Source organism: Anser anser (genome assembly GCF_964211835.1).
Source record: "Anser anser genome assembly, chromosome: 1".
Taxonomy (NCBI): domain Eukaryota; kingdom Metazoa; phylum Chordata; class Aves; order Anseriformes; family Anatidae; genus Anser; species Anser anser.
The window spans coordinates 52097488-52124216 of record NC_139720.1 but is presented as its reverse complement, the minus strand read 5'-3'; the positions used below and the strand labels follow the sequence as shown (position 1 = coordinate 52124216).

At 38.0% G+C, this 26729-nt stretch overlaps 1 protein-coding gene across 2 annotated transcripts; it reads left to right on the top strand.

The window, feature by feature from the left end:
• Positions 1-590: 590 nt before the first annotated feature.
• On the top strand, positions 591-23086 carry ALX1 (ALX homeobox 1). 2 transcript variants are annotated; one of them, XM_083844826.1, is made up of 5 exons: positions 591-2512; positions 3012-3284; positions 5621-5925; positions 9484-9612; positions 22534-23086. In XM_083844826.1, the coding sequence occupies exons 2-5, from the start codon at positions 3053-3055 to the stop codon at positions 22852-22854; spliced, it is 987 nt and encodes a 328-aa protein (XP_083700952.1). In that variant the 5' UTR covers positions 591-2512; positions 3012-3052; the 3' UTR covers positions 22855-23086. The 2 variants fall into 2 exon arrangements, with proteins under 2 accessions (XP_083700952.1, XP_083700951.1); XM_083844825.1 differs by lacking the exon at positions 591-2512 and having other exon boundaries at positions 2532-3284.
• Positions 23087-26729: the final 3643 nt, after the last annotated feature.

Below are 26729 nucleotides of genomic sequence, written 5' to 3'. Positions count from 1 at the left end.
TTTAACTTTTTTTTTTTTTTTTCCTTTGCCTCCTTGTCTCCAGGGACCTGTCCAACCCTTTTTAAATGGTTTTAGCCCGCTGAAGTCAGCTTTCTGCTTCCAAGCTTTTAAAGAGAACGAATGCCATACGTGGCGCCAATTCTCCCCTAGGTTACATCTCTCCTTCCCTTTGAAGTCAGCTGGGTTGCAAAGAGGTAAATGAGAGCAGGATTTGGCCCCTGGAGCTAACAATGCTGTGAAACCGCTCTGTGGTTTACTTACTTACTTATTTTCCCTGGGGTGACGGGAGACGGTTTTTAAGACCCGGTTATAATTTGCGTCGGTCCCTATTTTTAATAGTCGGGGCGATGACCGTGCAAACGCCGGTGTAACGACGGCGCTGCCCTCGCAGGGGAGCGCTTCACGGCGACGGGGCGACAACGAGCGGAGCCGCCACCGGGGCGAAGGCGCTGCGGGAGGGGGCTGCGGGGGGCTGCTTGCTCTGCCGAGGCGGGGAGCGAAGGGGCAGCCGCTCCCCAGCCCGATTCCCGTCGCTGCAGGCGCAGCCACCGGCCGGGAGGGTACAAGGGAGTAAGGGGGGGAGGGGGGGACCGGGGGGGGTCGGGGGATCGCAGCTGCTGGGTGCGCTCCGGCCGAGGCCTCCGGGCAGGGAGCGAGCCCCGTCGCCGTCGAGGCGGCTGTTCTCCGCCGGCGGGACACGCGTGGCCCCCGGACGGGCACCCGCACTTCCTTCAAGCTGCCTTGAAAATGCTCCGCTGCTGCTGCTGGGAGCTGGGGCTTTTACGGGCACGGGAGATGCTCCTTGTCCTCGGCTCCTCTAGAGTTTACTAGCTGCCTTTAAAGAGGGACATTTATTGGGATAAAAGTGGATTGCAGGCTGCAACAAAGTTGCATGTGTCTTTCATTTAAAAGACACCGAGAGCTCTTTTTTTTTTTTTTTTTCCTTTCTTTTTCCCTCCCCCAAGGCATTTAGTGCTTTTAAGGCATAGTTATAAACAAGCTGCCGAAACGCCAGCACACGGAGATGCGGGCGGCGGGGCCGGGGGGCAGGGAGAGGATCTGGTTCCTTGGGTCTGGAGCAGGCGTTGCTCCAAAAGGTGCAAGGGAGAAACGTGCCGCTCCTGCAAGGACACCCAGAGCTCACACCGCCTCCGAGCAGGCCGCCGGAGCGGTTCCGGGCACCTGGGCCTGCCCCTCGCCCGGGCGATGCCGCCGGGCTGACCCCCACCGCGGGCAACGCTCCCCCCTCCGCGCCCCTTCCCCTTCTCCAGGCTCCCACCTCCCCCTCCCCCGCGCAGACCCTCCCGGTCCCCCAAACACCCGCAAGCAGCCCCAAATCCTCCAGCGCCCGCCTCTGCGCTCCCCCGCGCATCCCTCGGCGGGGCGGCCGCGGGCCGGGGGGGCCGAGGGGCGGCCGCCGGGGGGTGTCGGAGGAGGCCGCAGCACCGCGAAACGGGGCGGAGGGGTGGGGGTGGCCGCCGGCGCTGCGGGCTCACTGGGAAGCAAGGGCAGGTTGTGCCTGTGCGTGTGCGCGCCGGGCGATGCCTGCAGCTGCTTGCTGGGGCGGTGGGGAGAAATCGCTGAAGCACGCACGTCTCGCTTTGCTATCTCTTTCTCCAGAAAAAAAACAAAAAAAATCAGGCTAGAGACCAGCCGAAGAAGGAGCCGGGAAGTACACGGGACCTGAACTGGCCTTCTCTTCACCTTTGGCTGGGTTCACAGGAAAGGTCTCTAAGAGGCTCAGCAGCCCTGGCTGGCCATTACCGCACCTACACTTCAACTGCTCACTAAAGCTTCACTTCTTCTTCCCCCACATGGGGCAAGGGCCCTTCAAACTCATTTCTGAAATAGCCTTCATAGGACAAACTCGGGCCCATGATGCTGCAATACTGACCTGAACAGATCGCAGAACTGTTTTTTACCTTACTCTAATGAATATGAGAGTGAGCTTTCTTTCACCAGGGAGCATGGAGAAAGTCTTTTGTGTAATTTGGGACTTTTCTAAAAGTTCCTCCTCTCTCATCTATGTTTTAAATCCTGTCCATGTGCAAAAGGACCAAGGAATTTAACATTTTAAAGCTCATACTTTGGGTGAAAACCACCCACTTTTTCAATATCCATAGAAATGCAGGCTTACATGGCTCATTTCTTTTTATTACTTAAGATTCTGTTTTGCTACTTTCTGTTTTAATCACCTCATGCACATACGCACACACATACACACACGCACGTGCACACAGAGGAGGACTGGAGGTCCTTTCGATAGCAGAACCATTCCCATATTATCCTTCAGGCCAGCTTGTGAAGTGAGAGAGTTTTGCCTTTAAGTTCCTCTTTTTTCCATTCCCACTACATGAACAACACCCTCTAACATTTCTTTCTCTCTTCTACTTTAGGACCAAATTTCCGAGTTGTTTAAAAAAGAAGGAACACTGGTTCTTAATTTTACAGTTTCAGAGAGCAGGACTGCAGTTACCAGTCGGATCGATTAAAGAAAATTCTTTACTTGAGGGTATGTGCCCTAGAAATTACCTTGCCCTGAGCCTCCCGGGGAGCTGGGGGAAGAGGGAGGGCAGCCCGGGATTACTCTCTTTTCAGAATCCCTGGAGAAATGCGAATACGTTGCAGAAGGGAAATGTCCTTTCCGTGTGCCGTCCCTCCTCCCTCCTTGTCTCCCCTCACCCTCCCCGCACGCCTGTGTGTGTCTATCTGTCTGAAACGGATCTGTCTGTCGAAAATGGGCCTGGAACTCCCTCCTGCGTTCGGATTAGGTCTTAGGGGACCTGGGGTGGAGTTACAGTGCTTGCCTATTTTCATATTCATTAGAAATGGGAGGTTGCATAAGGATCCCTGCTGAGCTTCAAGATATAAAAGCAACTTCGGGTTCCCCCTTTCAAGACGAGACAAATCAAAGGTTCAGAGGCAAAACAGCTCCCTGAGCTCTGAACGTCTTTTCCTCCCTCCTTCCTTCCCTCCTATCCACTCACCCGCTCTCCCTCCCCTGCTCACAGTCCAGCCTCTGTCTAGGGAAGAGGCTTTCAAGCAGCTTTAGATGATTATGGATTTTCTGAGCGAGAAGTTTGCCCTGAAGAGCCAGCCAAGCAAAAACAGTGACTTTTACATGGGAGCAGGAGGCACTTTGGAGCACGTTATGGAAACTTTGGACAATGAGTCCTTTTATAGCAAAACGTCAGGCAGCAAATGTGTGCAGGCCTTCAACCCTCTGCAAAGGGCTGAGCATCATGTGAGGCTGGACAGGACATCACCCTGCCAGGACAATAACGGTAAGTCTTCACCCTAGGGTTATTCTTGCTCCTCTGCTTCGCCCTTCCTGGAGACGTACTGGGCAGACCAGGGGTTCTCCTGCCTGGGGAGACCAGAGGCAGCCGCGCAGCCTTGGGGTGCTGGCATGTGGGGCGCTACCAGGTAAATAATACTAATAACAATAAGGGCAATGGTACCGATGATGATGATGATAATAATAGAAATAATAATCGTGACAACAACAACAACAGAAATGATCTAAAAGCAGGAAAAGGCAATCGCTCGCTCGGAAGCCTTCTTTGCCACTCAGTGCCGCCCCCCCGGCTGCTGCCCTCCCTCTCTGCCGGCCCCGGGCAGGGTCCCTCGGCTGTGCCCCGGAAGCACCGCGGCGCTGGGAGCGTAGCTCCGAGCACGGAGCACGGCTCGCCGGCGGGGAGGAAAGGGACGGGAGGGAAAGAGACCGAGATCGGAATCGGGATCAGGATCGGGACCGGGATCGGGCGCTGCCCGCCCGTGCCGCTCCCCGCCGCGCCGGGGCTCGGGGCCGGCGTGCGGTGTTCCCGGCTCCGGCTGCAGACAGTGGCCGGGCGGGTTCCTCTCCCCCCCTGCAAAACTCTGGAAGCTGCCCCGGGGCTCGGGGACGGCGGCGTCGCAAGCGCGGAACGCGCTGTCTCGGTGCGGTACCGCCACGGGATGAAACCCGAGGCTCGTTTGGTCACGTCTGGTTCTGCCCAGTAACGCTCCGCGGTTATAGGATTTACCGCTGTTATTGATATGATTTTTTGCTGTACTACCGAATAATGCTCAACAGACGTAAAGCATGATTCTTCATACTGACTGAAAACGATTGAGGTAATTCAAACGTCCGTGTATTATTATTATTATTATTATTATTATTATTATTATTATTATTAAATATTATTTTCTAGCTGGTCGGCAAAGAAGAACGTGGAATGTTTCATTTTATAAAGAGTTTATAAATCCGCCCATCATTCCACCATGATGTAATCCATGTTTAGAAAAAAATAATAATTTTAAAAGCTCATCCCAGCGGAGTCGGAAATACGGTTGAAATCAGCTGCAAAAATGAGACTAACGATAGACTAACAATATCTTACATTTTTTGACTTCATATAGGTATTGATTATTATTGTTATTATTATTATTATTTGAGAACATCCTTTTTGGATGAAACAGTTTGTAAGAAATAATGACAAATTTCTGCAAGTGCAACTTCGAAAAACTGCAGAAAATTGATTTGCCCATTGAAGTTTTTCTTAATTAGCTCATTTAATGTGTGCCTTGGGGGCTTTGGGGCATTTCCTATCTATGTATGCATTGATGGCAAGTATCTAAAAATTCTGTTTGGTTCAAATCACCTCGGAGTAAAAGTAAATAAATTATTGAGAATGCAAGAAAAAAAAAAACACTCCAAAGCAAGCCCTTTATCGCATGTTACATGACATCTTTGTAAATTTTGATTTCAATAGTTTCAAAGGTTTTTTTTTTTTTTTGCCAGTTTCTGGGATTAAAAAGAAAAAAAAGCCCTTTCGAATCCAGTAACTTACTGCATGATTATTTTTTCACTGATGTGAGATATGTAAAAATAGAAAAATAGAAAACATTTTCATTTTGTATTAAAAAGCTACCGAGAAATATTTCTTATCTCAACGACTCATATTTTACATAAAGATAAATAGTTCCTGCGATCCCTATGCAAAGTATTTGAAACGATCTCTTTTAACAAGTTAACATTTTGCAGAAACTCTCTGCATTTTCTAACCATAACAAACTTAATTGGAAGCAATTCCACTTTACAAATCCAAGAGAAGGTATGTGGAATCTATTGAGTTTGTTAAGTGAGGTTGATTTTCAGTTTCATTTGCTTCTTAATTTGTCAGTTTACAGCTATTTAGCTTACTCTGAAGTTATTCTGCATTTTCATAGAAATAGAGCGAGCCTTGTTTATCTGCTTCCAAGCTTAAAGGTACATTTGCCAATAGCTTTGTACCAGTTATATGAAAATCTGTTTTGGGCTAAGATATCTTATCTGTGCAACTCAAGTTGAATCTGATTTCATGGATTATTACCTACTTCACTGGCAGAGTAATATATTCAAGTAGTCTCCTTAAACTGAAAGATTTTATGATATTTTCAGACACAATTTTTAGTTTAAATTTAGTGATTTAGTACTTTTATTCTATTTGTCATTAATGTTGCAGAGTCCTTTTCCTCCATCTCATATGGGAATACACGTAGATACAGGATCTGGTTCTTTATGACACTATTTTGTATGAAACCTTCAATCTAAAGCCCCCTTTTAACCAGTTATTTCCCTCCCCCACCTTGTGTACAGTGAACTATGGGATTACTAAAGTGGAAGGACAGCCTCTTCACGCAGAACTGAACAGGCCCTTGGACAATTGCAACAATCTCAGGATGTCTCCGGTGAAAGGGATGCAGGAGAAGGGGGAACTGGATGAACTTGGTGATAAGTGTGACAGCAATGTCTCCAGCAGTAAGAAGAGGAGACACAGAACAACTTTCACCAGTTTGCAGTTGGAGGAACTGGAGAAAGTATTCCAGAAAACTCATTACCCTGATGTCTATGTAAGAGAACAACTAGCTCTGAGAACAGAGCTCACTGAGGCCAGAGTCCAGGTAGGAACCAAATTTGAGCATTTCCATGGCAAGTTCTTCATTGTAAGAAGTGATAAATGGCACTCTTGGGGATTGTACAAAATCCCATAAAGTTAATGTGAATAGATCATTTTGCTTTATTTCTTTTTAGATATAAGCTGTTATATTGCAGTGCTAAAATAATTTGTTATTACTATTTTTAATAGCTTGTGTTGCTGTTCTAGAAACTTGTTTAAAAGATGAGAAAATAATATCAGTATGAAAGCAGTCTTCATCTTCGGTTGTCCTCCTTTACTGTTGGAATTATAGGCAGTGAATGCATAAAGTGTTAATGTGTAAAGATCCCATTAAAGAGATAAGTTTTATGTAGTTCAGATTGGTGATGATGCAGAACTTTACTGCAGAGGATTCTGTTTGTGTTGCGGTATGAAAAACACAAATTTAAAAAGCAATTAAATTCCTTGTTTATTCCAAAGAGTAAGCAATGAAGCTGCACATATATAAATGTATGTGTGTGTGAGTGCTTGTGTATGCAATTGTGTGCGACGTCTGTGTATGGCAAAGACATAATCCTCTCATCTCATCTGAATGCTTAAAGCTAGCAAAATTGGGAAATACGTTTGCTTGTTTTTAAACTTGAATACTCAATGAATAATGTTATTCTAATTTTTGGATCAAAACATACCGGTGGACATTAATTTCAGTGTTTGAGCTTTCTAACTGCATACAAGGTTGATTCATTCATTATGTGTACATATACTAATCTCAAGGATATTTATGACTTTGGATGTTTAATGGTGATAAAAGAAGCTAAAATATCCAGGAAAAGCAACCCTTCCCCCATTAAGAGAACCTCCCTTAGAAAAAGGTGTTAACTGCATTTTGCAATTTCATCATATTTTAAGAGATCTTCCCCATTCTGTTAATACTCATCATTTCAATTTAGGGAATAGCAGTCCTGTAGATTCATACCGACTGAGATTAATTCTTTTAATTTAGTGACTTGAATATGATAACAACTTCACAACTTGTAATTAAATGCATACTCCCACATGCATATAGAGAAATAGGCATCAGCACACATGCATACAACTGAAATTAAACCAGGATCATTTTCAGAAAGAAATTCCATTAATTAATTTTATAAATGTGTTCTTTTCATGTCTGTTCAACCAGATGGCATACACACCGTTGTCATCTGAAAACAGTCCAAAATCATCTGTCAGTTACATCGATACAATATCAGTGATGCCAATGGAACTTAGTTCAATAGCTTTTTAACTCTTCGGGCTCTGTGCAATCCCTCTCCCTCTGAATTTGGGACAATTTTCCAAATATGACTTCTATTCATTAGGCTTTACTCATGACTTAAAAAAAAAACAAACAAACAAACAAAAAAAAACCCCTTGCATAACGTTAAATTTCTGCTCTTACAATTGCATAATTCTGGAATCATGAGAAATACTTCAAGAATAAGTTAATAGGCAGAAAAGGAGAGGAGAATAGGACTTAAATTTGTCTTTTTTTTTTTTCCTCACATTGTTCTCTAAGTTTTAGGATCTTCATATGGTAAAAGTATTAGAAATAAGAGAGTAAATATTAAAACATAATTATCTGCACCAGTCTTTCATATAATATCTACTTCTATTTCATTTACATATTTTCCCCTTTCTTAAAAGATAATTAATCTTTACATTTCTCATACACTAAATATGAAGGGAAATGGTGATCATTTTTATCCAGAGTAGCAACAGTATTCCATCACAAGGTTAAGCAATTTTAAAGGCCTTACATCATTAGAGGCAAGCATCTGGCAATTCAAGGATAACAAGCAGCAGATTTTTACATTACTTTGTGGAGGCAAATGGTTACTTTATCTCTGCCAAGAGTCAGTTTCTAGTAAAGTGATGTAAACAGAAACATTTTGGGGGATTGTCAAAGGAAAAAAAAAAAAAGTGCTTTTCTCCTTAGTCCCTATAAATTCAAGCAAATTGTTTGATTTAATTTAGCAGAGCGATCAGCTGGTTGCCTTACCCACATTTCCCTTCACCGCCATTTCATCAATATCCAGTTTAATATTTATTCTGCATACATGCAGAGAGAGCCAACCTGAACCTAATTTATCTAACTTGTTCCCTTTCCTGCTTCATGTCAGTGAAGTAATTGGCACCCATTTTAAGGAGATTGTCAAGGTCTTTTTTCAATGAAAGAGCCTCATTACTAAATTCCCTTAGTGTGTTCTTGGTGCCTCCTGTGGAGACAGAAGATTTTTTTCCCCTCTTTTCTTTTTTGCTGAGCCTCAGGCATAATAAATAATACAAATTTACCAACAAGGTCCTTAACAATATATACTCAGCAGTTACATGCATGGGCCTTGCTTTGATTGCTGAGTGCATTTTAAAAGATTGCACATACTAAATTTGCTATGAGTCCTTGAGAATTAAAATAAGCAAAATTATGCTCTGGTTGCTAAAGGAGCATCAAAAGAAAGTTGAGTTCTCCAAGAAATCAAGATAAAAAGTGAATTATAAAACAAATTGTGTTATTTTGAGTATTCTACCTTCAAGGATCAGAAACTCCCTCAAAATGATGTTCACAGGTGCTGTTTACCAATAAATAAATAAATAAATAAATAAATAAAAATCCATTAATATATGTGTCTGTCCAAATGGGTTCACCGTTCATTTAAAAGGAAGACTAGTCAATGATATTGTTTCCATAAAAAAAAAAAAAAACTGAAAGAAAAAAATTTTGAAGACCACTGGACAATAACAGATACTAGTCAAAGCAAGAAATGTGCATATAATAAATTTTGAAATAACACACAATACTCAATTTATTATAGAACAGTCCAAAGGTTATATAAGCATCAAGAAGGCAGCTTTTAGTTGACATGTAGACATTGTTTCAAAACTAATTTATGTTGTAATCTAAATATAAAGTGTAATCTAAATGTAAGTGTTTCTTCCATTGTTGGAAACACAGATACTTCCTAATACAAATACAATAGTTTTAAACTGTCTAAGATATCATGATTGCTCATCATTCTTCACTGTTAGCTGTAACCCTTGCTCACAGAAACTCTTTTCTGTAGCGCTGACTACTGCCCTTGTGCCAGCATTCCCTGCCTTTTCATTATAGCCCTTGATAAAGTCTACATGTACCTCTAGGAGACAGAGCACAGGTAGTCATATCAAGTCAGCCGTCTTGTGAAATTAAAAGAAAGTCTCTTTACAGTGCAACTTGCTGCTACTTGGAGATTTTTCACTAAAGAAGTGACTGTCAAAATTAGCACTACCTGATCATCAGATTATTTCTTTGCCTTTTTTTTTTTTTTTTTTTTTAACGACAGTAGATAGGAAGTAACTTATTTTTTCAATAGCTAGAAATAACACTGAGAAGATTAAATTTTAACAGGAACTGCAGGAGATTCATGAGCTTCCTTTTCGTAGATAGACAGTCATTTCAGTCATTTTCAAAGCTGCTGAAGTCTCTCTCTTTTTTTTTTTTTTTTTTTAAATGACTCTGCAAACTATGTAATTAAGTTTATCTCCATGATTATCTTCTTGTTTACTCTAGGTTTGGTTCCAGAATCGAAGAGCAAAATGGAGGAAAAGAGAACGTTACGGTCAGATCCAGCAAGCTAAGAGCCATTTTGCTGCCACTTATGATATATCTGTTCTTCCAAGGACTGACAGCTACCCCCAGGTATGGTGAAGACCAAGTATTATTTTCGTTCTCCATTTATCTTCTCTTGCATTCCTAGGCATATACCTACACAGAGGATTGAAGAAGACTTTTCTGTGTTTAGTTTTTAGTGTTCTTTAGACTTGTTGCTGGGAGCTGAAATTGCGAACAACAGTTCTGACGCCTAATATGAGTAACTAACTCTTAAAATACAAGTATTTTTTAAGGAATGATCTTAGGAGCTGCAGTTTCACATAAGCTATGTACTAAAAATGTTTGGCAATATGGTTGTGCAGCTAATTATATTCTGCACATAAAAATTATATGTGGATTTGATCTAGGTCTACATACACATTATGGATATAGTATAAACCCACTGAGATTGACAGGTGATCTCTAGGTATCTTCCTTCTGATGTATTAAACACACACTATTTCTTTACAGACCTCAATAGACCATAAAATGTAACAAGTATGCTGCTAGCATGAAAGTTTTTATGGTCATAAATAATCCGAATTGAATCTATAGAGCTGGGAGAGGGAAGGGAGGAGACAATAAAGCTCTCCTGAACAATAGTAATTTGATGACTTGTTCTTATTCTTGTTTTTTTTTTTTTTGTTTCTTCTTCTTCTTCTTCCTCTTCTTCTTTCTCATTTCTCCTTCATTATATAGTAATGTATTATTGTGTAATAAGATCTTAACCTTCTGTTTCTATTCTCCAGTTCTTTGTTTTTCTGCCTTGCGTTGCAATCTGTCATTGTTTTCCTGCTTGTTTGTTTCATTATATTGAATAGTTTTGTTTTGAAGCCATTGCTTTTCATGTCTCTTGCTTCCCATTGTTTTTACCATATAATTTAAAAAGAAAAGACTCCAGACAAAGTAAAATTCTGTTAAGTGTCCCTGTGGCAAAGTAATTCCACTACTGTTGTCTTGGTTATCTTCTAGTTCTTCAGGTAATAGGGTCTCTGTTAGCCTTAGGAATACACTCACATTCAAAAATATTATTGGCTCTGTCTATGTGGGCTTGTTTTGTTCATGTTCTGCGTTGGCTGAATATGATTAGCTTTGGACCAGAGGTCTCAGGCCCATGTCTCAACTATCCTAGTTAATGTGCTTTACTTCTTAGGCAGTTGAACACTAGGTTCAATGTCTAAGACAGAGCTGGCTTGTGTTCCAGCAGCTCAGAGTATGGTCACAAACATTTCAAACAAGGTGGAACCCATCATTCTACCTGTTAATATTTATAATGTAACAGTGTATTAATGAAAATTACATCAGAAACCACTGAATGATACTTGGAACTGTTCAGCCTGGAGAAGAGGAGGCTCAGAGTAGATATTATCAATGTTTATAAATACATGAAGGGAGGGTGCAAAGAGGACAGACCCCGGATCTTTTTAATGGTGCCATGACAGAACAAGAAGCAATGGGCACAGACTGGAACACAAGATTTTCCACCTAAACATCAGGAAACAATTCTTCACTGTGCAGATGATGCAACACTGACATAGGTTGTCCAGACAGGTTATGGTATCTCCCTCCCAGGAGATCTTCAAAAGCCACCTGGACATGGTGCTGGGCAATCTGCACTGGGTGGCTCTGCTTGAGAAGAGGTGTTCGGACCGGACGATGACCCCCAGTGGTCCCTTCCAACCTCAACCACTATGTGATTCTGTGATTCTATGGTATACTGTATGTTTAAGAAGGAGGACACGGTCTGAGACCTACCTAAGTGGAAGTGTGTGTAAAAAACAAACAAACAAAAAAAATACAGTCAAAACAAGAACAAAACACCACAAAACCAACAACCTGAATCACTCCGAGGTGGATTCACAAAGACACAGATGCACAGACACTTATAGATCTCACTTAAGGTGTCCAAATATCTTTAGAAGAATCTTCTGGCTTCTCTATGACATCATAACACGTGAACAGTGATTTGGACTTCCCATCTCTGACTCAGTTTTCTAGACCGAATTGGCTGTCTCCAAGCTCTTGTATTTTTAACAAGACTTCATCTACAAATGTTCGCAACAGTCAAAAGTTTTATTAGCATAAAATAAGGAAGTAAATAAGTCATTGGTAAGCACTTAAAATTGTTGTCCTAAATTAAAGTTGTTTTTTTTTTGAAGAAACATTCAAAAGGTAGGAGAATATCACTAACAAAAATCTAAACCCAATGAAACATCTATTCTGTACTTTCAGATTGTTAAAAACATGAATGAATTTACAGTATTTCTTTTTTTTTGGATTTGTTAAAGAATATCTTCCCTGGGCTGATGACACATCTAAGTTTCAGGCTGGCAAAACTTTCTGTCACTGATTTATAAATTCTTAAAAATAGGAGACTGAAATGGAAATGTTGATAGAATAATCTATATAAAGGAACTCTTAAATATATAGAAATATAAAATGTATACTCATTCATAAACATAGATGTGTATTACTCACCCACAATGACAGACTAACACACTGCAGATAAACAGATAGGCTCAAACATAATTAACTCTAGTCACCTGCAAGAGAAAGTTGTATTGTACCGTAATGTACTTTATGAATAGGAACAAGGAGCTAAATGAAGGTGAGAGCCCTCTGTATACTGGCTGTTTCAGTTGGATGTTTATATGCATAGTTTTGCTACATGATAAAAACAAGCCATCTTAGTCCTCAATAAAGAATGTGGCTACCTTTCTGTATACTGCAATAAGAATTTGTATCAAGGCAAAAATCACTGAACAGCCAATGCAATTTCATGTTCTTGCTAACCTACTGGTAATTCTTTGTAGTTTCACATTCTTAAATCTTCATGATCAGTAAAATTATATATATATTGTTTATCATATATATATAGCTTATTTCCAGTGAGAATACTTTATACTTAAGTGAGAATACAATGAAAATCCATATTAAAAACACAATAGCCCTAAATTAAAATCTTTTGAACTAGAACATTTATAAGTGCCTTACTCACAGGAAATGAATATATGATACATGATTTACCTATAAATTCATTAATCTATTCTACAGAAAGATATTCTGACAGAAAGAGATATTTAAAATTGTGACCTGCATGTTTGGTCTTAGCATTACATGATGATTTCCCGGAACAATTCCATTACTTCAGTGCTCTGAGAATGCTCACAAGTGGAAAAAATACTGCAAGAAATAAAGCAATTTTTTTTTTTAATTTTATTTTTTCTTTTTCCTGTGTACAAGCTCTCTTATTGTGACACTGACATCACTAGAGATTAGACAGGTTTTGTCATACTTTCAAATAACCAGATTTTCCTGGGGACTGTGGAACAGATTACTCAAGCTTGATTTTGAGTCCCTTACTAACATGGAGGAAAACAGACTTTTTTCTTGGCAAAAAATGTAGGATGATGTTGAAAAATGGATAAAATCAAGCTGGGATATTTATTTACTGCTGTGTGGCAGAAGAAAAAAGAATAAATGTGAATTTCTGGTGTGCATTATATGAATTTGCAGTCTGAAGATTTCTGCTTTGAGCCCCACCATGGATACGTTCCCAAAATAGACATCCAACTTGCATTCCAGCAGAAACATCAGTCTCTTTTGCAGCCAACAGAGGGTGTGGAGACCCCTGCTTAGTCTCTTCACCAATTATCTTCATGAGGTACAAATTAAGAACATGATGCTGCTATACAGTGTGTGACTATATAAACCTGAAAGATTTTCCTATGAGAAAATTATCTTTTCAACTTATTTCAGAGAGAAGACTGGCTGTGAATTTTTGTGAATTTGTGAATTGGCTGTGAAGCCAATCTAATTTTGCTGTTATATTACAAATCTTTACCTTCAAAATAGTAAAACATTTTTTTTCCTAGATCATATTTGTTTGTGTTGCTAATTCAGTTGCCCCTTAATTATTTTTACAGCATGTGGACTTAAGGTGCTGCTTATTGTGCAAAATTCTTGCTGAGCTGGCTGTCAAGAGCTTAAGTATCTCCTAAATTGTCCAAATTCTGCACAAAAATATCTCCCATTAATTATATTGGCAACACCTGGATTGCAGGGGAGGACAGTTAGTAGACTATTTTGGGACAATAATCTGTTATTCACCTGAAATTTCCAGGCCTTCTGTGACTACTGTTGGCAAATATAATAATGGAAGAACAAAATAGAATTAAATTAAATGGCAAGAGGTAAAGCAAACAGTAGTTAAAAATTTCTAAATGCTAGATGTTTTAATGTTAGAAATATCATAAAATTTATAAGACTTCACTCAGAAAAACTATTTAACTTATGACAAAATTATGCTGAAAAGTAGTTGTTCTTTTTTTCTAGGAAAATATTGTGTACATTACTTTTCATAAATTTTAGTAAAAGGTTTCTGATTAATTAGTTTCAAGTTTCTCTTTTGGATGTAATACATTGTAGTCTAAATAATGTATTGGTTAAAACCATTATCGAAGACCCTTTGTACTTCATTAGTCAGCAATATTCTGCTGATGGTATGAAAGCTAAGAGAAAGCATCCTAATAAGGGGAAAATGAATGCAGATTCAACTTGCCTAAGTAAACGTTAGTAAACAAGCAATACTTAATTTGATCAGCTAAGTATAATGTCTAGTATTATTTAAGATGTCTTGGGATATCTGAGACACTGTTATGGTGCTGACAAACAAGACTTACAACAAGCAAGCACCATTCAGAGGAGGTAGTTGCTGGTCAGGTAGATCTAGACACTTGTGTTTAGGAAATTTAATCAAAGAGACTTACTAACACAACTTGGTTCCATTTAAAAGTAGGTGAAAATCTGGTCAATGAAGTAGTCTATTCCTAAAGTAGGTATAAAATAAGTAAGGCAATCTCTAAATATGTATTTTTTTCTCCGTTGCCTAGTTCAGATGCAGACATCTACAGATGTCTTAGATGGACATATGTATTTTGTGTTGGGAAAGGAACAACAGAATAGTTGCTTCTCTTACTTTATTGGTCTTGACCACTTTTGGTGTACTGTGCCCTCTGAGAAGGCTAATGCTACAAAGGCTGACTTTGTCAGATTCAAGGCTTTGGTATAAGTGCAAAGGTACCAGCAAACCTGAGATAAACTAATTTTTATCCCCTCCTTATTTGCCTGAGTGAATTTGATCAAAAGCCTATATTACTATCTGTAGACCTCTAGTTATCTCGGCAAAAGTTAAATTTAATTTATAGTTGTTATACTTATAAATGTAGGTGAAACAGCATGTAAATAAACAGCTGCATTAATTTGTGCCCTTGAAAAGCAGACATAAGGGGCAACATTATCTACCCCCACCCCACTTGTTCCCTTCCTGCACTTTGCATCTTTTCCTCTTGTTCTCTGAGTCTGGTTCACCTGTCATTGTCCTTCTAAGTTACTCTGAAATGTTTTATCCTTTCAAACTGTTATACTTTTCATGCACTATCACGTGTGAAATTTGTTTGTTCATTCAAATTTACTTGATAATGTGGGCAAGAGTTGGACAGAACTTAACTTACTTTCATGGAAAATCCAGCCTAGTGTAGATAGGAATCCTAAAAGGAGGCAAAAACATTTTAAAGATAATGGAACTGCAGAGATACAAGATGGAGGGTGCAGAAAGAAGGGAGAATGCTGAAATCACAAAAAAAAAAAAAAAAAAAAAAAGAAGAGTGAAGATTCTGAAGTTTACATTCCACCCATGATAAAGATAAATCAAATTAAATACGCTGAAGAGCATAGCATCCCATGATTTGTTTTGGCAGCAGAAGTGTGTAGAAGTGGTATCAATATACATGTGTTATGTACTAAGCCCTTGGATCATCATTACAGTTCTGCTCTAGCCTTGCTACATATGGGTAATTCTCATTAGCAATAATCAAAGTTACATGCTCCAATTAAATTTTTCATATGGCATGCATTAGACACCACATGTTATATGACTTAAAAATTCTTTTAACTGTAGTAGACATAAATGACAGTTAATCACAATAGTTCATTAAGGCTATGGGTACACTGATTAAGTAGGAGTAGATGTGGTAGACATATCTCAACTATCTTCAAAGAAGCTTTACCGTATACTCATGTTGTCTAGCTGTGACAGCATGGAGCTCAGGCTGGGCCACCACCTGGGTAGTATGTTTCTTGCCACAAATGTGCTGACTGTTGCACTGCTGTGGCTGATATTTCAACAAGAGTAACACTTCTCATCTTTTTGGGTGGTGTCTGTTCCACGCAAAATAGTTTGTGCACTGTGCTTTTATTTTTTTCTTGATTCTAAATCACCGTATGTCGTGAGACTCCTCAGAGTCTCAACATTTTGTTACATTTTTTTTGTTTGTTTCTGAAAACATGTATTACTTTAACACTGCGAGTGACTTTAGCTGGGGGTTATTTACAAGGCAAATTCTTTTTTTTTTTTTTTTAATGAGACAAAAACTTCTTTTTAATGTTATTTTTCAAGTGTGAAGTATTGTGTTTAACTGTATCATAGATGTGAAATGGAAGTAATTCTTATTGTAACCGACCCTAAGATTGCAGTAGCAAGAGGTTACAGAACATCTTGTACTAGAATTAAAACTTGATAACTTTTCAAATCCTGCATTATTTTGTTTTCTGGCAAACTGGTTAAGCATGGAAGATTTTATTTATTTATTTATTTTGTTCACCATATGTAAGGCTGAAGTGGACTGAACAGAAATATCTTGTATTTTATAGCTGTATCATTAAGCTTCTGGCTTGCAAGATCCAACTTGTATTTTATGGATGTGTTTGAAAATGGTGTGCTGCAGCTCTCATATGAACCCAACAGAGTACAGCTGATCTTCACATGCTCACTAGGTCCAATGGCTTTGCTAGTGGATCACAAATTACACCAAGAAGCACTTTGTCTAGATCAAAATTAAAAAATCAGTGTGAGTATGGTGGTTCCAAAGCTAGTCATTGAATCTCTAGCTGGAGATATTAAAAACTTGACTGGATAGGACTTGAGTAACCTGATCTAAATTCAAAGTTAGCTGTAGGCAGGTGTTTGGAAAAATGATCCCAGAGGCTCTTTTCAGCCTAAATTATTCTATGAATTGATGATTCTGCAAATTCAGGATGTACAGGCAAATCTCTGCCCATACTTTCAGTATTCCAAAAACAAACAAACAAACAAATAAAAATAAAGTAGTAAGTGACAGGCCAAATTAATTGTGTTGATGGACTAGGAACAGCCTACAGATTATAAATTGTAAACTAATAGTTTTGAGCAGTTTTAATGGCTATTGAATTTAATCTGCCCAAGTAGCCCCTTGTGCAAAACCAGGTTTCAGATTTTCTGTCAGGGCAAGGATTGTTTTTTTCACATTAAGAGAGAAGGAGTGACACAAGTTTACCCATTCATACTTCTTTTTTTTTTTTTTTCCTATCATCTGCATGTTTTCTATAGTTAGATGGATCCTTAACTGTTGTCTTCCTTGCAATGTCCAGGAACGTCCTAAGAACAGAGCCAATGAGTAGTATCTAATTACTATAGTAATAACAATAGCAATAATAAACTATTGGAATGATAATCTAATAACATAACACAACACAAATAATATATATTGTGTAATACAATAATAAGAATTTAATACCTAGATATCTTAAAAGTGATGCCTCTTTTTTTTTTTTTTCTTTTTTTTTTTTCATGTGAAGCACTAAAACACATCCACTCAAATAGTAGCTGTGTGTGGTTATGTGTGGTTGTCTGTTGGGAGGAGACTCTGGTCTGGATAGGCATGGGAATAAAACACGAGAAAATAAACTAAAATATAATGCAGCACCGACAAACAAACAAACAAACACACAAAAAATTTAAAATATAATACATTTGGTAATGGGAGAACCAAAATTAGGTAAGTGATAGTAAAAGTCAGAAAATTTTGAAAACTGAGTTTATGTGACTTCTCTACATGTTGTATAAGAAGACCAAAGTTCTAGGAATTTGGCAGTTTTGAAGAAAAAAACAATGAAACTAAGAAGGATGACCTATTACTTCAGCTAATTTTCCTCTTCAGTGTCAAGCAGAAGGTCATATGCTTAGGAAGTGACATCATAACTATGTTAACAACCATAACTCTCCAGTTATGCTCTTGTCACAGCTTTGAAATCCTACTTTTTTTTTTTTTTTTTTTTCTTCCTATTGGGAAGGGTGCATGCATGTGTGTGTATAAAATATACAGTAGGTAAATATATTGAAGGGTTCTGGTAATTTCATGGTAACCACAAGAGCAAAGCTCAAGTTGTTTGTGATGTTAACAGAAACCAGAGATGTGCTGCATGTATAGGCTCATTCACAGTCTCTGAATTGCCTTTTATATAGTTCATGGATCACACAAGAGCTTAAGAGGAAAAATATTTTCTTTAAATTCATGTACATAATGTCCTTTTTCCTTCCAACATACCAGAAGAAGGCCTGATAATTTTGACTTATTGTAAAGCATTACTATATTTATTTTTAATACAGGAATATCTTTTGCACCTAGATTTCTCTGTAAGTCATTTATCCTTGCCGAGAAATGAAAATCTAATACCTAAAATGAAGTCACTCAACTACTAAAATGAATGGAAATCCAATATGACTGAAACATAGTTCTGAAAACCATAACTGTCTCTTGAAAGAAGATGTAAAGCTCTTCTAGCATCTTAAAGAATTTCTGAAGTTCTGAAATTAACTAATTTGGATTCCCTCCTCTAATGAAGAAACCTATGGCATCACTTTGAAAGTTTTAGCAAGGAAAGCTTGTTCACATATTTCTTTAATAAGACATTGATATATTTTAGGATTTGTGGCTGAATTCTGTCCTCATTTATACCTGTGCAAGTACATAGAAGTTAAGCTAAAAGAGATTTGTCTAGGATAAAAATATCAGAATAACTGGTGGAGCTAAACTTAGTTTGCTGCCAAACAAATTAATAGAAATATGGAAAGAAAGGGTGATTTTGTGATACCTCCAGACCACACAGGTTATTGAGCACTTTGAAACTGAGCCTCTGAACCTTCTGAAGTCTTCCCATCATGACCACATTAAAAGCAAATTCATGTGTGCTTGCATTTAAGCAGTTTATTTTTTATTTTTAAAATTTTTCTTCCTATAATTTTATCTGTGCAATCTAGGCAACTGCAGAATTCGGGATAGGGTTTCTTAAGAAGAAATCTGAGTAGGTCAGGTAAATGAAACTTTGTCCCTTGTGAGTTAGCTCTGGGGGTGATGAGCTCCTTCAGAATTAGCTCCTGTATGAGAAGCTGCATAGATGCATTAGTCTCTCTCTGGACAAATTCATCCTGTTGTGAATGTTTTGAGACTAATAATTTGGCCTGAAAACACCATCAGAAAGAATGGTGTTTTGTGTGCATCTGTTTGAAATATGTTATATATATATATATATATATATTTGCTGGATTCCTTTTAAATTGTATCAGCTCTGTTTTTCAATTCAGCAAAACAAACTGGAGTGAAACAGCATGGATATAAGAATGGGTGACTTTTTCTGTAGAAAGAAAGGGAAAGAAAATCCCAACTGTTGCTTAATCTGCCACTGCTGCTGCAAGAAATGTACATATAACCACAAAATACAAAAAAAAAAAAAAAGTACAATTAAAAGATTCTACTGTTCCTGTACAAAAGAAAGGCAAGATTTTTGAATGGATGACTGTGTTTCTGCTTTTGTCAGTTCATGATTGAAACAGAGTACATGTCGTTTGGGCTTTCAAGAAAAGTGAAAAATATTCTCAATCTTATAGGTTGTCACCTGTTATCTTCTTTACTACTTTCCTTTGTACTCTAATCACATGCCATATGGCTCCAAAATCTCTCTTTCAAAACAAATTTGCAAAGGTAGCAAGTCTTGGATGACCTCTCAGTTGCCATACACTTAACTACCATGTTTTCCAACTCTTTCAGGGTACTTATTTTCTTTTTGTCAGATTCTGTAAATTCTCACACTCTGCAAAGGATGTGAGAAACCTTCCAGGCAAAAGGATACTCAGGAATCCTTGAATCCTGAGCCATAAAACATGTACTGCTGTCTTTGGGAATATTGTGTGTGACCGAATGCAGCAAACTTTCATAACCAAGGCTATGGTTCAAATAGGTCCAGACACTGTATGTACTCCTGAGATAAACCATCTGTTCTCTGAGAACTAAAATAAAAAATAATATTTCTGATTATAAGTCAAAACAGGCTGAGGTAGCTAAGGAGTATTGAGGCAGCTGAAGATCATGTCAAGCTGTGGAGGGTCTCTTCTGAGAAAATGTTTGAGAGTCTTCTAAAAGTTGTTGAAGCTAGGAGGCAAGGATGGGAATGTTTTAATTTTTTTTTTCTGCCTAGAGAAGAGGAGACTGAGGGGATGTCTGTAGCCTCCTCACAAGGGGAGTGGAGGGGCAAACACTGATCTCTGCTCTCTGGGGACAGTGAGAGGACACAATGGAATGGCACGGAGCTGCAACAGTGGAGGTTCAGTCTGGGTGTTAGGAAAAGGTTCTTCACCAGGACGGTGGTTAGGCACTGGAACAGGCTCCCTGGGGCAGTGGTCACAACACTGAGCCTGCTGGAGTTCAAAAAGTGTTTGGAAAATGCTCTCAGACATAGGGTCTGATTTTTGGGTGGTCCTATGAGGACCATGCAGTTGGACTCACTGATCCTTGTGGGACCCTTCCAACCTGGGATATTCTATGGTTCTGTGATTCTATGAAGAGCTCTGAAACTCTCACTGGAGTCTCTTACCTCATGTAGATCTCAGGAGGCCCAAAGGAAGGAGGAAATATTCTCGATCACCTCCCCCAGACACCTTATTCACTCCTTTACCTCTCAGCAGATCACCTAAGATATGCAGAAGATGTCAGATGTGCGCCCAATTAGCTGTGTGTATGTGTATGTTTGGAAAGAAAAGCTGCATTTATGTGAGTGGGTGTGTCAGTGTGTGTATGCATGTATGTATAAACAAGGAGACTGGCTGTACCAAGAGTTTGGGAAGACATATTGCTACCCTGACCTTCCTTCAGTCCTCTGCAGGAAACCAAGATTAAGCATTTGCTGTTTTTTTTCTACTGCCGGAACTGCCAACGTGCCCAAATTAGTTAGCCAGCTCCTGATGACCTCTACTAATGCAACAGTCTGAAGTACTAACTTTTAAAATAAGACTCTAATTACCTCATCCTTTCTATCTGCACTAGATCTCAGCTAGATGAGTTCAGTGAACCATAATTTATCTCTTTAGCTTGTTGGTGGTTTGGTGGGTATGTGTTGTTCCAAAGTAATAGGACAATGGGAAAATAACCCTCAGAATTAGAAACATTTTTTTCAGTCTGTGTATGACTCATAATTCATTACTTCCACTGACCTCAAATTTGGCAGAAAAAAAAAAAAATCAGCTACAGTGATAACCTACACATATGAATGCCAAAATTCCTTTGTTTATGCATTTGGAACGTGAAGACAAAATTAAGTCTGAAGTCAGAGTTCACTTTACAGTGTTAACTGAAGAATAATTGCAATTACTCCAATGTATAGCAGAGAACTAAGATGTGGGCTCAATCCCAATGCAGCAGAGCAATGACTTACTCAACAGACAACAGATTTTTAGGAAGAAAACAAAAAGAAAAGGATATAGAACATGGTATAGGATATAGAAAAAGGATCCTGAACTGCAAATGATGGTTACATATGCCTTGCATCATGATATTTTCTGGTCTACTGCAGTTTGTAGTTTTTTTTAAAGTCAATATTCAGGAAAGAGATATAAGTGAAGAAGAAATAAATAAAATTAAAAAAAAAACACTACATAGAAGATTGGTGAGTGCATGTGAGAACTGACTGAGGAAGTCACAGTTTACCAGAAAGTATATCCATGAAGTTGTGATATAGAAATATAAAGAGCAGAGAATTTAAAAACATAGTATAGCTGCTGCGTGTGAAGTTTGATTTAAGCCAAGTGAAGAGGACAGATGAAAGAATGTACAGTCTCAGATAATGATGGGAGCTTATTTGTGCCAGGCCTTGAAAATCTTTCTGTATGTACATCTAGTAATAAATATGTGAAAAATACCTATGTATAGTATCTGTTCATAGACAATAGAAGTCCGGAGACTCAGAATGAAGCTTTAAGTGCCTGAGAAGTATAGAAGGCATTACACATCAAAGCATGAATACATGGTTACTCCAGATCTTCAGCAGACATTGCTGGTAGCCACAAAGTTTGGCTCCTAGGCTCTCATGGAATATTTTCCAGGGATGTACAACACAGCCTGTTAAGGCTGAGAGCTGAAAAAGAAATGCCCTCAAGTATAATTTCATATAAAACTATTATGAAAAGAATTTTTCTCTTAAAGCTATCTTTGAAACAACTTCAGGAAATAAACTCTTGAATATATCATTAACAACCATGCTTATATCTTATGGTTTCATTTGCTTTAAAGTCATTATGCAGTGCTACTCAAGATTTAATATTAATTTAATATTAATTTAATACTTGTTGGTCTTTGTAGCTAGAGAAAGCCTACTTTGTTTTGTTCACAATTTTACATTGTTTCCTACCATTATATTAAAAAAGAATTCTGTTGAGGGGAAATTTTTATCATGAATATAGCTATGGTACTGTATACTCTTGACACCTTTTCTTTGATGGCAATTGTATTCCTTCCCTAATTCCACTGACTGGCTGGGCTGATGGCATCCTGAGGTTCAATGGTAAACATGCAGGACAGACTCACAGAGCAAATGGATGACAGAGTAAGGAATATGATTTAACAACCCCAGCTCCCAGGTGATGATTTTGATCCATATAGTGTCTTTATAGTATGTTTTTAACGAGATTGCAGAGAACTAGATAAGTAGTTGTTGCATGTTTTAGAACAGAACTAGTTATGGATGTGCTAAGTGAAGCCAAGTAATGCAGAAAACAAAAGGTGAAATATCTAAATTTAATCTTGTTCATTTTATATGTTCCAGATTCAGAACAATCTGTGGGCAGGGAATGCGGCTAGCGGTTCTGTGGTTACTTCCTGCATGCTACCACGAGATACTTCCTCCTGTATGACACCTTATTCCCATTCACCCCGGACAGATTCTGGCTACACAGGCTTTTCAAACCACCAGAACCAGTTCAGTCATGTGCCCCTCAATAATTTTTTCACTGACTCTTTACTTTCTGGGACAACCAATGGACATGCTTTTGAAACCAAGCCGGAATTTGAAAGGAGGTCCTCCAGTATTGCAGTTCTACGGATGAAAGCCAAAGAGCATGCTGCCAATATTTCCTGGGCCATGTAAAATAGCAGTAACTTTTGGTTTTGTTTTTACTTTTTTTTTTTGTTTTACTTTTTTTCTTTGTTTATAGAAAACTGAAAACATTTTAATTTTGCATATTTAAAGGACACAACAATAAGCTGCTGTGTGTGGAGTGCTAGAAATCACAATATACATGGTCTGCTTAAAAAAAAAAAACAGCAATATAATATTTAACAATAAAACTTAAGAATAAACCAAATAGATCTACCATGCATCAAGCTCAACAAGCCCTCTATTTTTTTTATATATAGAAACATGTTTTGTTGTACCAGTTGATGAAATATGATTATAGAACCTCAAAAAAGAATAAACCTATTAAGCAAACTTATCTACTCCATTGGTTTTTATCAGTCCTGTATAAAAAATTAATACTTTACAAATGAATACTCCACCAAGGAAGAACTCTGTAAAGGAAAATAAATTTATTAGACAAAAACCATGAGGTAAATCTCTAAGCACACCATGCAGAGAAGGAAATATATGATCATTTATGTTGTAGGTGAAATTTGTAGACCTAACTCTCTCAGCACTGTGCTGCTGCTCTGAGAGAGCTCTACTGTTTTGCCACAATGCTTGTTGAGCTCACTGGAACTCAACTGCACAACTGTTGTATTAGTGCACAATGAAAAGAGAAGGTAGTCCTTTATTTTATGAACCTGAGTGTATTCCTATGAAAGATAACAAGATTTTTACTGAAGATATCACTAAAAGCAGGATCACAATGTTTAATGGAGTTTCAAAGAAATGCACAGATTGTGTAGATCAATTAGCGTTTAAATAAAACCTTTAACATTGCAGATAAAGTATCTTGAAACTTAGGTGACAAAGGAGGGCATGGAAAAGTACTGCAACACTTTCAAGAGAATCCACATTTAGAAACAAAATACAACAAAGTTTTGCTTCTATTTCAATCTTACTATTTTTTGTTTTGTTTTGTTTTGTTATCCTACAGTCAAATTGGAAAGGAAAAAGTCCAACAAGACTTTCCAGTTTGTCTGTAACTAATCTCAAGATGTTATAAGAGTACATTTCATTTAATTTTAGTAACAGTTTGTTGATATTTTGCTTATTTTTATTATTTTTTTTCAGAGTGTAAGACTGGCTTGCTCCCTTTAAAGTCCATAGGAAAAATCTTTGTGACTGCAGTGGCAGCAGAATTTGGCTCTCAGCTCCCAGCCTATCACAAAGGAATTAAAATGTCAGCAGACTTTCTGACATTTCTGGTGGAAAAAAAAAAAGAGGAGAAGAAAAATACTTTACATCTGGAGAATTGCTATCTGCTTTGATTTACTTCTCCTCCCTTTCCCCTGTCACATTCCAAGCTCCTTCAGATGAGTGAAACGTCAGCCTCTTTGAAAGCAACAGTCAGTCTCTCAGGTTCATAAAGGCAAAGTAAATTAATTGAAATAAAGAAGGACTTGCACGGCTGTGATTAGAACAGGATACAACTCTCTGAGCACCCCATGCTCCTTCTTGCTTTTCTCTCTGGCCATTAGTTAGAAAGGGAGGGTGGGTGAGGGGAGAAGGGAAGATCAGGGAAGCACAGTTCATCACTGCAAAAGCAGAACTACCAGAACTCATAAAAACATACTCACAAGAACCCCCCAGATTGTCTCTGCTCTTACTCATGAGGCTAAACTTGAAAATAAAAATTGGAGATGTGTCCATGCTTCAGTCTTTCAGTGGAATAAATAAATATAACTTTGAAATTATTAGGATCAGTTGAAAATGAGAATTTCACAGCAAATTCTTAGCTGACTGAAACTAAGGTTGTCATATTTGCTACTAACAATAAACTCAATGTTTAACACATACATATACTTCAGTTTGTGGTTTCCTAATTTTATTCTCCTTCTAAAAATGAACTTCAACTTTGGCCTGAAGAACTGTGAAAGAGCATTCTGGTTAGAACTTATCTTTTCCTTTTTATAGTCTGTTTAGACAGTAATAAAATGATCCTTATGATTTAAAGTAAAAAGATTTTTATTAGTACAGGTAAAGATACCACTTTTATATAGACATTTGCTCCACATACAGAAGTGGAAATACAAGTGTATTCCTTTTTTTTTTTTTTTTTTTTTTTCTTTTAAGCAGGTCAAATTGTTTCTAGTTCTAAAATATGTTTTTTGTTTTTCTTTTTTTTTCAGTTTCCTCATATTTTTTTTTTAAAGTATAGTATATAGAACATGTCAAATAGTTTTCCAGATAATATTTATTAGATCATCATTACTGGATAAAGAAGCAAAAGCTGGCAAACTTTGAACCATTTTTAACTGTTGCCTGTCATTCAGTTTGCTTATTTATTTTGATAGCAGAATTTGTAATTATTGTCTTGTGAAATCTGGAAAAAAGTTCATTGTTGCAAGGCATTTTATGTCAAGAATAAAATTAAACAATTCCTAGGAATCTATTGCACTGACAGAATGCTTGGGGAAAATAAAAATCCATTTTCAAAACTACAAAATTTTTAGATGCTTGAAGACTTCAAAATCAAAGGGGAAAATAAAAGACTGTCATCTTCCTGCTGATTTTAATTAAGTAAAAGGGATAGAGTTCTAATTAAATTTTCTTCCTCAATTTTAGGAATGGAAATTATTTGTTACATGTTGCTTGCATAACTTTATGCATTGGGCAAACAGGTATTCAACCCTTCATTAAACCTGAGGTGTGATAAGTTGCAGACCTGCATTTAACTTGTCATGGTCTTGCATCAGCCTTGTCTCAAAGAATGAATGATAGTCTGTTGGTTGCAGCATTTCATTTAGCTAATGAAAAAGTATCTTCGTGTTAGATGTCAAGTACTACAACAGGGTCACATTCTGCCACTTTTATTTAGTAGTGCTTTACTCCATGAGTAAGTGCATTGATGTGAGTGAGACTACTCACATAGGCCAAATTGTGAATCACTTGTAACTGTTTATTCACAATGGCCCTATTCATGCAAAGGGCTGCTCACCACAACATGAGTAATCGGTTCATAATCAAGCCCAGCTTAAGGTACTATTCAGCTTTGGTAAGGACGGCAGAATCTGGCCTACACTGGCTGAAGTCCAGACTCAGACTTTTAAACAAAGATGAGTAGCTCCTTATTCCAGAAATAGTGCAAATAAAGTCAACAAGGCTATTTGTAGTACTCTCTTTTTATAAGAAATTTCTAGAAAAGAGACATTTCAGTATATGCAAATTATTCCAGTAAGTTTCAATTCAAGGTAAATTATTTTATTTTCCACTGAGCTATACTCTCACATTTGACTGGACTTGTGTTCTTGTGCTTTGATTTTATGCACTTAATGATTTCTTAGCATGAGCAACTAATCTTTTCATTGCTCCTTCAACATGTGGCAGATGCACTAAAAACAAAAGGAGGTGATTTACATAGCCTTCCTGCCAAGTACTTCAACTAATGTTTGAGATATGTGATCATCATGTAATGCTGAGCAGTAAATTTATAGAACTTCTGGGCAAAGAGTCCCTATCCTGTTAAAATAGAAAGTGAAATATTGTTGTAATTATTGCTGTGAAGAATTTGTGATGACATAGTGCTGAGCTGTTTTTCCTCCTATGATTGATTCATCAACAATTTGAAAATGTTAAGCCTGTGTTTGAAATCTTTTTTTTTTTTTTTTCCCCCCACGGGTGTAAATTCATCTATGAAAATTAAAAGTGCTTTTTAAGATTTGTACAGACTCATGTCAGTGATGGACAACACTACAATTAGCAGCTAAAGACCCTGTCTGCTTACCATAAAGGTGGTCAGAAGAGTTCGACACCACCGATTTCTACCTAAAGTTTAAAAGGCAGTGTTACATACCACAGACATGTATCAATGAAGGCAACTTTTGTTGCTGAGAATAAAC